General features: G+C 34.7%; 2 protein-coding genes across 2 annotated transcripts; both read right to left on the reverse strand.

The window, feature by feature from the left end:
* Positions 1-4,872: 4,872 nt before the first annotated feature.
* Positions 4,873-5,923, reverse strand: LOC131174103 (transcription factor BEE 1-like). The gene is made up of 3 exons (XM_058137167.1): positions 5,523-5,923; positions 5,294-5,438; positions 4,873-5,034 (listed from the first exon to the last, which is right to left on the reverse strand). Exons 1-3 carry the CDS (start codon positions 5,921-5,923, stop codon positions 4,873-4,875), a joined length of 708 nt encoding a protein of 235 aa, XP_057993150.1.
* Positions 5,924-7,893: 1,970 nt separating this feature from the next.
* LOC110668780 (MDIS1-interacting receptor like kinase 2-like) lies at positions 7,894-11,118 on the reverse strand. The gene is made up of 2 exons (XM_058136641.1): positions 8,568-11,118; positions 7,894-8,373 (listed from the first exon to the last, which is right to left on the reverse strand). Exons 1-2 carry the CDS (start codon positions 11,116-11,118, stop codon positions 8,000-8,002), a joined length of 2,925 nt encoding a protein of 974 aa, XP_057992624.1. The 3' UTR covers positions 7,894-7,999.
* Between the last annotated feature and the right edge of the window lie 224 nt (positions 11,119-11,342).

The raw sequence follows: 11,342 nt of genomic DNA on the forward strand, positions 1-11,342 counted from the left end.
TATAAATTAATTTATTTTAAGATATATGCATGAAACATAATTTAGTAATTAATTTTAATTCTATTTTATTTTTATTTAAATACTATAATAATAGTATAAATACAACAACTATCTCATTTGTCATCTTAATTTTAAATATTATATCTCATCTTATATCTTATAATTCTTATAACATTCATGTGCTAATGAAATTATTTTAGTAAAACTTAGCTATCTTAATTATCGGGCAATTGTATCAAAAATTTTAATTACTAAAATATCATTTGGTAAATTTAACAGAAAATCTTGATTGAAAATTATATACTCTATTTGTATTAGGAATGATTAGGGATGATTAATTTTATTTTTGATATGTGATATTAATTTATATAGTTTATAACAATGATTTCTAGTTTTTTTAATATTAATTAAATTATAATTATTGTCATAAAATTTTTCATGAAAAAAAATTAATCATATGATTTTATAATTATAGTGAAAAATAAAAAGGTTACTTTGGTTTGTATAATTTATAACTATAGCTTTTAGTTTTTTTAATATTCTCAACTCAACTCAACTAAGCCTTTATCTCAAAAAAAATTTGGGGTCGACTATATGGATTCACTTTCTCCACTCTAAACGATTTTGGGTTAAAACCTCAGAAATGTGTAATGCTTCTAGGTCATGTTGTACTAGGACGCCCCAACGTTTATATCATTTGAATCCATATCATAAGGTGTGACGAAATTTTTACGCTGGTTGTCAGCTACCGCAACCCTCCTCCTTTATCCGGGCTTGAGACCGGCTAAGCGCAAACTACTTAGGCGAAGTTTTTAGTTTCCTTAATATTAATTAAATTAAATTAAATTAAATTATTGTCATAATTTTTTTATTAAATGCCTTATAGATCTATTAATATTTTCATGTCGTCCATTGACATTGTAAAATTGTTGGGGAATAGGGGTAAAATAGACAAATAGAAAAAAAAAAAAAACTAATAAAGCCTCGTGTATAATGTTTTGATGAAGTTCTCTTTGAGACCGGTTTTATCATATTTATAGAGATAGATGTTGATTATATAGATTGCAAAATAAATAGGCCTAAAAAATCACAAATTTTTTTTTTTTATACATCACAAACAAAATAACCCTAATATTGAGTTTAAATACTGAAGGCTTCTGCATTTAATAGTTACTGCTATTTTCACATGAAAAAAGGTTTAACATAATAACAGAAAAAAAATTAAAATAAACCTTATCGCATTAATCTGTATAGAATACCCTTATTCATGTATAGGTTTACTTAAAACCCTGTTGCCAAATCTTGCTACTTTTAGCTTAATAATTTTTGTTTCAAGACTTCTAATCCGAGCCTCTAGTACTGCCAATCTAGCATTTCAAGTGTATCACTACTATTTTTTTTTTCCTTTCCCAGTGAGGCTTGCCTTCTTATTATAAACCAGACCATCTTCTCTCTTATTTGTTTCTATGTGAACTCCCCCTTGCAGCCTCATTAGCAAAATGTTTTCTACTAATTTTGGCATTGAATCCATGTTTCTTGCAGTTTCGTCATCCATAAATGAAGCTAAAGAACTTTGAGATTGGCTAAACAATACATTCATTTTCATGGAAAAATTTCCTGTGCTAAGGAATAGTGGAAATTGAGTGGCAATTTTGTTATTTCCTCTAACTTTTTGCCTTTTTTTTCCTCACCCCCTCCATTAAACGACGCCATTTTCTTTAGAGTAATGCCTTCCTTCCTCCTTCCCTCCCCTGCACACCGTATGCCTTCCCCATTTCCTGCAGGGAAAACGACACCGTTTCACTTAGGTGTGCCGTTTCCCTCTTCATTCTACCTTATTGCCTCATTTCTTCTTTCTTTTGTTTTGGCTTTTTTTGTTGGGGCAAAGCATCTTCTTCTCTACACTTTTGCTTCTTTAAGTGCATTTGCTTGCTTCTTGATTTGATGGGTAATAGTTTATTTCCTATTCTTCTTCATTTCATTAAGTTTACTATTTATTTGTTTTGGTTACCGATTCTCCCATGCCTAATAGTGAAATCACTGTTATTCTTTTACGCGTTGTCTTGGTAATCATTTTATCTTGCACATTTTTGTACTATGTTTTTATGTTTATATAATTGATTTGTACTATTTGTTTTGTATTTCTAAATTTTATCTTGCTATTCACGTGGGTTTAGTTCTTCTTTTCTTAGTGTTTTTGTTTTATGTTCCTGTCATTGGGTTTTTCTTTTTTTCTTCAATTCTCAGCATGTTTCATTTTTTGGTTATAGTTGTTAATTTTACCTTTTGTTGATTCCTTTTTAATGATTTTTACTTGCTTATTTGATTTTGCTAAAGCTATGAAGCCAATGTTGTTCTGTCATTCTACCTATTTGATATTGGAATGCAAAACTTAAATATGAAGGACTTTGCAATGTCGTATATTTAACTTTCTTTTCCTCCTTTTTGTTTTTTGATGGACATACACGGGAAGCATTTTGATGGTTGTTAGTCCATTCACCAAGCTTCCTCATCTTTATAATGTGCATATGATGGAGCAGTATAAGGAAGCACCACTTGGTGAGCTTAAGTCCTGTTTTTGCTGTTGCAAATGCATCATATAGGTATCTCACATTAAAGTTGTTTCTATGAAAAATGAATGTTGATGCGTGATATATAGAGCTTACCATATAAAGTCAATTAGGTTCTATTTGTTTTTAAATCTATAGCTATGATGAAAGAAAATAGAAGCATATCTATACTGCTATAATATGTAAGCCACATCAATTTCCATGGGGAAATTGGCCCTTCAAGGGTAATTTTGTGAATATGGGGTGTTTGGAGGGTGTTGCTAGATCATAAAGGAAAGGTTGGAGTGAAAAAAAAAAAAGTGGAAATGAATATTAGTTTTGGTAAGTTTGAAATGTGTTTCTCTAATTTATAATGCTCATCTAGGATATGTATTATTATTTTTGCTAATCCTCATATCTTATTTGAGTTTTCATGGTCTAGCCACCTTTTATAGGAGGTTTATTAAGCAATTTGGTAGCATTGCTGCACCTGTTACTAAATGTTTGAAGAAGGGGAATTTTAAATGGGGTGAGGAGTAAGAAAAGAGTTTTGCCTTGATTAAAGAGAAGCTATGTACAGCACCTGTGCTAGCTTTTCCTAATTTGAAAAATTATTTGAAGTTGAATGTAATGCTAGTGGTGTGGGAATTGGTGCTGTGATTTCCCAAGAAAAAAGACCAATTGCCAAGCAAATTAAGAATGATATGCATGCTAGAAGGTTAGCTTTTGTGGATAAGTTCCCATACAAGTTGATTCACAAACCAGGGCAACAAAATGTGGTAGCCGATACTTTAAGTCAAAAGGTATCCTTGATTAAAACCCTTAGTGTAGACATTGAAGGATTTGAACATTTGAAAGATTTATATGTGGATGATGAAGATTTTAAAAAAGTATGGGGGAAATGTATTCTAAATCAGTCCCATGATGATTATTTTGTGCATCATGGCTATCTCATGAAAGGTGGACAACTTTGTCTTCCTCGTACATCTATTCGTGAGAAGGTCATTAGGGATTTGCATGGAGGTGGCTTAGCAGGACATCTTGGAAGGGATAAGACCATTGAAGCTGTGAAAAGTAGATACTATTGGCCTAAATTGAGGAGGGATTTGACTCACATTGTTTCTAGATGTCATGTGTGTCAAACATGCAAAGGACAAACACAAAATACAGGCCTTTACATGCCTTTGCCCTTGCCAAATGCCATATGGGAGGACCTATCGATGGACTTCGTGTTGGGTTTACCATGAACTCAATGAGGTATGGATTGGGTTTTTGTTATTGTTAACAGGTTCTCTAAAATGACACATTTCTTACCTTGCAAGAAGACAGCAGATGCAACTTTTACGGCCAAACTATTCTTTAGGGAGGTTGCACTCTTACATGAAGTGCTAAAGACTATCACATCTAATCGTGACACCAAGTTCTTGAGTCACCTTTGGATCACTTTGTGGAGATTATTTGATTCTTTATTAAAGTTTAGTAGCATGGCGCATCCCCAAACTGATGGTCAAACGGAAGTGGTGAATAGAACATTGGGAAATTTGATAAGGAGCATTTGTAAGGATAGACCAAAGCAATGGGATTTTGCCATAACACAAGTTGAATTTGCTTACAACAATGCTATCCATAGTGCTATGGAAAGGACTCCATTCTCTATCGTGTACACTAAGGTTTCTAATCATACCTTAGACTTGGTAAAGCTTCCAAAGGTTCCAAGTTTGAGTGTAGCTGCTGGAAATCTTGTTGAACAAGTGCAATCGGTTCAAGAGGATGTGAAGAAAAGGCTTGAGAAAGCTAATGCAAAGTACAAAGAAGCTGCGGATAGACATAGAAGATTCAAAGTATTTGAGGTGAGAGATGAAGTCATGGTGTTTATGAGCAAAGCAAGGATTGCTGGGGGACACCATAAGCTTAAACAAAGGAAATATGGTCCATTTAATATCACTAACAAGATTAATGATAATGCAGATGCCGTTGATCTTCCGTATTGGATGGGAAACATTTCTAAGGCATTCAATGTGGCTAATTTCTACTCATACCTACCTAATTGTGCACTTGAGTATCTGGAAACTAGCTCGAGGATGAGTCTTTTTTCAAGTGGAGATGAATGATGCGGAACATTATAGTTATTTTATTTTATTTTATTTTAATAGGAATATTTATTAGTTATCCAATTTAATTAGGATTAGTTATTTTCCTATTCTATCTAGATTTCATATTGTATTTATGTTTATCTAAAAGATTTACTATTGTATTTATATTTATCTAAAACTCCTAGGTAATAGTTATCTTATTCTAATTAGTTTTGGACTATCAAACCCTATCAATAGCCCCCATTATATTCAGATTTTGTAACTTTGTTTATTTTTTCAATTTTCAATAAAGCTTCTTTGCTTACTTTTATCTCTTTCTTGTTGAGGTTTTGGATTAACCCTTTATTGTTCTTTGGAGATTTGTTCTTGTGACAATCTTTACGCCCTACATGCTACGCCAAATTGTGAGCTTTGTTGTTAAGCACACTCAACCTGTTTTACCTCTAGAATCAAGTTTTAGGTAATTCATTTCTTTCATGTGCAATATCATTTTCTTTTTGGAAATTAATCATGTTTTCTTTTTAGCTCTAAATTTCCTCACATGATGTTTATGAATAAATAACCATATTATGGAGTTTGAAGTCTACTTTGGTCTAATGATTAAAATAGAAAGTTCTGGTGAGAAACTGAAATGATTGTATGCAAATTTACCCTTTCTGCTAGACCATGACTATCAGTAGCTTGGCCTCTTTTTGCTCTAACATGAATAACTTCTTCTGCTTTATCCACCTCTTTCTCTTTGTTCTTCTCTTTTTTACCTCTGCCTAACTTCTGAAAAACGTCAAAGACTAAATACCTATTGGCTTGATTTTAAATAGAGATCAAAAATTAGAAACTGAAACTAAAAGAAAAGATCAAGAAAAGGGTTCGAGAAACTGACAGACACGCATTCTTTTTCTTTGTATTGGTAGTAGAGGCTGTGCGAGAAATGTTCTTGGAACCACTGGTTGATTGTGCCTCTGCTTTTCTCTTCTTGCAGCTGTCACGGAAAACATTTTGACTTGAGGTGGAAGTGGCAGCATGAACAATTGTTGCTGAATTCAAGATTTCAGAGTGATGGAAAGCACTTGGAAGACCATTGTGATCAAACCGTGCTAGAAATTCAATTGGTGGTTGGTGGTGGGCCAAGAAAGAGTCTACTGAGCAGTCAGTGGCACTGAAATTCTCTGAGGTACTTGGATTGAGCTTTGGAAGCTGCTTCAGCAATTGCATGTTCATATCCATCTGTATGAAAGGCTGAGAAGGTTTTAGCCTTCGTAAATGTGCTGTAAACTCGGCCATGAAGAATATTTTCAGGTAGAGTGCTTCTTAGAGAAGACCCTTAATGGAAGAGGCGGGAATTGACAGTACTATTCATAAGGTGCAAACAAAATGTGTATTATTAGAAGAGTTTAATTAGCACTATTAATTAACAAATAGTACCTTGAATATTTCATATATGAAAATGTGAGTGTCACTGTAATCGTTTTTTGCTTTAAATTCGAGTAAAAATTTGAAGGCATGAAAGCTCCAAGCGGAAATTTCATTTTCCGAAACTGAATTTGTTTGGTGGGTCCATCTAACTAAAGGATATATGCGCGTGTGTGTATATATATCCAGTAGTGTGAGGCCATTATAAGTTCTCAGATTAAGGCTTAAATATTGGAATAAATTATAAAGAACAAGTCTTTTTTAAATTTTGTAATAAAAAAAAAAGATAGTAAAGTGGAAGAAATTATGAAATTTATTTCTGTCCAGGTCATCTCTTCTTTTGGTGGCTGCTCATTTACGAAGGTTAAAAAGTTTCAGGAAATGTTCGATCAGAAGTGGATTAGGAGCAGAATCTTTATTAATTAGTTTTTCTGCGCATGATTTGTCACAATTGATCATCTCCTTTTTTCTCACATAATTGCCCTGTTTCTATGAACCATATTTCATTATTCGCCTAAGTACGAATGTATAATGCACCACTTGCAGAAAGAATCATATCAGGAACTAATATGTGTAGCTTGCTGAGATGGGGGAAATTTTTTCCATGAAAAGCATGACTAGAATTAAAATTCTTATAAATAATATGTTCGCAAAGTGCCAACGCCAGTAGTGTATTTTATAGAATGCTTATAATGATCCAGTTGCAAAAAGGGGTAGGTTCTTAATTATATTAGAAATATTTGTGTATGCACCATAGTTGAGGCCACTAACAACTGCTCTCCAGCTAACAAACATGGCAAGGGTGGCTTTGGTTCAGTTTATAAGGTGTTGTAACAACAGAATATTAATTGGCTTTACAGGGTTATATCTCTGTTTGTTGAAAGATGTATGTTTTTCTGATAATGATCTTGCTATTGCTGTCTAGATTTATATCTACCATACTTTATTTTTTATTTTATTTTATTTCTAAACCTGTTATCTCATTGCCTTAGTATCGTGACACAAATCTCCCCCTTCTAATTGGGTAAGCCGACCAGTAAGATGTGTTGGTGATGCTGGTGGCGCAGCTGACTGGTGCAATATTCCTTTCTCTATATGCAGACACCACCAGCACCTCAGCCTAATTTCATCTCACGGTCCATTTTCTTTTTAAATGAAAAAAATCCTGTTTGTCTCAAAAGCAACGAACGATTTCAATCTCATTCTGATTCAATTCATTTGCAGTTTGAGTTACAACAGATTTAACCAATTTTGATAAAAAAATCAATATGGTTTTGATTTTACCCATTTTAAAATATAACATAGTCAAAACATAATAAAATCTCCAAACTTCCAAATAAAACTGACACATCTACTATTTTTTCTAATCAAAGACACACGCCTATTATTGAAATCATCTTAATTAATATCTTACTAAGTAAACCACTTTACATGCTTTATTAAAAATTTATATATATATATATATATATATATATAAAAGCAAAGTGCGGGTTTATACCTAGTTTATCACTATTATCAAATGATCTCGTGTCAAAACTGTCACGCTTGCTACATGTTCTCATTTCCTCAACTTTTGGTTTTCTCTCACTAAAGAATTTTCCATGTTCGCCATGTTACATTTGGGATGACATTCAGTTGGAACATCATGTTTGACCCTGGCAATCCCAATTCAATTTACAATTCGAACCAAACAATGGCCAGGCTTATTTTTTCAGTCCAATCAATTATTGATATGTCTTTCTCTTGGTTTATCTTTCCAAAGTTATGTCTAAAATAAAGAGTCCCCCACCCAAGGGGAAGAAAATCAAAATTCAAGTCCGATTGCTTCTTGTGCAAGGCATATAACAGTTTTACTCCAACCAAACATATAATACAAGGCATGCAGCAGAGGGAAAGACTGAATAATGAAAAAAAAAAAAAAAATAGTACAAAGATCTTTCTACAAGCTTAGGCATTGATACCATTGTGGACCAACATTTCTCCCAATTTTATTTCAGAGAATGCCTTTGCTAATGGATGCCACTGGGCCATCAGTTTTGAAGAAACTTGTCTCATGGTTGGCCGAGATTGAGGATTTGCACTCAGGCACGCAAGTGCTAGTCTAGCAACATGGATCACTCCTTCAGCATCTTTATTTTTAGGCGTTGGCAGGCATTGATCGATCACATCTTTGAAAAGTGTTTGTTGTTCAATTGGTGGAGGTGAAGATGAAAGAGATGAGGCAACATTTCCTGGATGTTTTCCCATTAGTATTTCGAGTGTGACCACACCAAAGCTATAGATGTCGCATTTTTCATTGACTGCCATTGTGTATGCTAACTCTACAAAAAAAATATAGAAATAGCGAATCGCTTCTTAGATGATCCAATCACCAATTGCAACATTTATTATTATTATTATTTTTAAAGCCCTTCTGAAGCAAAGGATTTTCCTCTATTCCAAGGCTAAATTATATGTAATGTAAGTAATCTAACTGATGTAGTGCAACAAAAGTAAATGAAATTAAGATATGCACCTGGTGCTGTGTACCCGACTGTGCCCGCAAATGAGGTCCAATTTGAGGAGTCAGGCATCAGCAACCTAGCTATGCCAAAATCAGAGACATGGGCCTCAAACTCTGAATCCAACAAAATATTGTTACTGGAAATGTCTCGGTGGATAATTGGCGGAGAGCAGTCATGGTGCATGTAAGACAAAGCATTTGCTATTCCTTTAACAATATTTAGCCTCTTACTCCAATCTAACTCCACTGCTTCTTCGTTGCTTAAAATTTTTCTCAAACTTCCTCTTTCTATGAATTCGTATATCAAAAATGAGTGTCTGACATGCGAACAAAACCCATATAACTTCACAATGTTCCGATGACGTATGTTTGCCAACACAGAAATCTCACTAGTAAATGCTTTCAAATCAGCCACCTCACCATTTGGTGATTGATGAATTTTCTTCACAGCAACCACTTGACCCTTTGGCAGCTCAGCTTTGTAGACAATTCCATAACCTCCTACCCCAATGCAATACTTGGAATTGTCCTCTGTAGCCTCAATAATGTTTTCATATTGCATATTTCTATCAATATGGCTCCATATTGCATACACATCTTCGCAATGTTTCCCCTCAGTTGACTTGGCTTTTCCGTTTCTGTGATGGATGAAGAAGAAACATCCAACCAAGATAAACAATAGAAGCAGACTACCCACGAGAGGAAAAACAATTAGATGATTGACAGCCTTTTTGCCCTTTTTTCCTATGGTTTTGTTCACTGCGAGAGAACCACAAGGCTTTAGTCTGGTGTTATTACCGCACAGGTCTTTGTTGTTTCTCAACGCTTCAAATGAAGCCTCCCGAAAGGCTTTAATGTTTGGAATTTCACCCTGCAGCTCATTGTAGGATATATCCACATTCGTCAAGCTTGTTAAATAATCGAAAGATGGAATGGAACCTGTCAACAAGTTGTGAGAAAGGTTCAACGTCTCTAGTCTTTGCAAACCTCCAAGTTGTTGTGGTATCTCATTTATGAGCAAATTTTGACTGAGATCAAGGCTTTGTAGAGAGTGCAAATAGCTTATTTCTGAAGGAATGCTCTCTGTAAGCTTGTTCTTGCTGAGGTTCAAGAACAACAGTTTTGAGCACTTCCCAATCTCCTTTGAAATTGTTCCGCTTAGATTGTTTGCTGCCATGTTAAGGTCTTCAAGAGCAGATAACATTCCTATTTCTGCAGGAATTGTGCCTGAAAGCTTGTTATCATGAAGATAAAGTTTAAACAAATTTAACTCCCCCAATTCCTTTGGAATCACCCCTACAAGGTGATTTGATGAGAGATCAAGTAATTGCAATTGAGGTGCCTTTCTGATGTCAGCTGGTATTGTGCCAGAGATCTCGTTGTTTGAGATTTTTAATGCCGACAAATTCCGGAATTCTTCCCATTTCCATGGAAGCTCGCCATATAATTGGTTATCGCTTAAATCCAAATATACCAGGTTAGGATATACACCAAAACCAAAATCTTCAGATACATTTCCTGTGAGTTGGTTTCTATCGAGGCGAACTGACAACAAGCTGCTACAATTTCTCAGGCTTCTCGGGATAGGACCCGTGAAATTGTTATGATGTGCACTGAAATACTGAAGTTGTCCACCAAGGCATATACCTTCAGGTAAACGGCCCGTGAAATTATTTCTTGAAAACTGAAATGCGCAAAGCTTTCCAAGCATCCCTAATTCCTTGGGGATGGAACCAGAGAGTTCATTGTAGTAAAAGTAAAGATATACCAAGTTGCTTAAGTTTCCCATGGATGCAGGAAGTTCACCACTAAGTTTGTTGATCGACAAATCTAGCGTGCGAAGAGATCTCATCCTTCCAACATCTGGTGGTATGGAGCCAGAAAGATCGTTATCATGGAGGTAAAGTTCAGTTAAGTTGCTAAAATTTCCCATTATTGAAGCAGGGATTGAGCCTGTAAGATAATTATCTTGTAAAGAGAGCACCGAAAGTGAAGTAAGCGCCCCAATTTCTCGAGGGATGGTGCCATTGATATGGTTCGCAAATAGGGAAAAGAAGCTAAGACTAGCCAGTGAGCTTATTTCAGATGGAATTTTTCCAGAGATATTATTGAAAGACAAGTCAAGGATGGTGAGCTTTGAAAGATTACTAATATGTGCAGGAATGACACCATAAAGTGAGTTGTTGCGGAGATTGAGCTCGATGAGATTGGGAAAGGACCAGAAGCTGAGACTCTGAAGCGTTCCTTTCAAACCGGAATCTGTAACGCTTATATTGACAACACTACCTGCCTTATTGCAAAAGATACCAGACCAATTGCAATGTCTGCTTCCATTCCAAGAGGACAGAATAGATTGGCTGTAGTAATCAAGAGTGGCTTTCCATCTCAGAAGAGCATCGGTCTCCTTAGCCCCTTGTTCTACTTCATTTTTAGCAGCAGCAAAAGAAGTTGCATGGAAAGCAAAAACATGGACATGAAAAGAAAGGAGAAAGAAAGGAATAAGGATGAACAAGAGAAGTAATGAGGGAAATATGGAGAGTGGTTTCAGTGAGGAGGAAGACATGACTTTAGATGGGAAAAGGATATGGGTTTCAAGTTTTGACACGCATATCTTTAGATGTATGGTGAGTTATTTAATGAAGAAAAGTGATTGAATGGTTGCTAATACACTAAAATAGATTACTAATTGATTTAGTAATTGATTCAGTAAGTTATAATGAGATTAGTTGTAAATAACAATCGACAACCAAATCAATTAGTAAATTAATTAAATTTAAAAACTAAAAC

Source organism: Hevea brasiliensis, chromosome 15 (genome assembly GCF_030052815.1).
Source record: "Hevea brasiliensis isolate MT/VB/25A 57/8 chromosome 15, ASM3005281v1, whole genome shotgun sequence".
In the NCBI taxonomy this organism is placed as follows: Eukaryota; Viridiplantae; Streptophyta; class Magnoliopsida; order Malpighiales; family Euphorbiaceae; genus Hevea; species Hevea brasiliensis.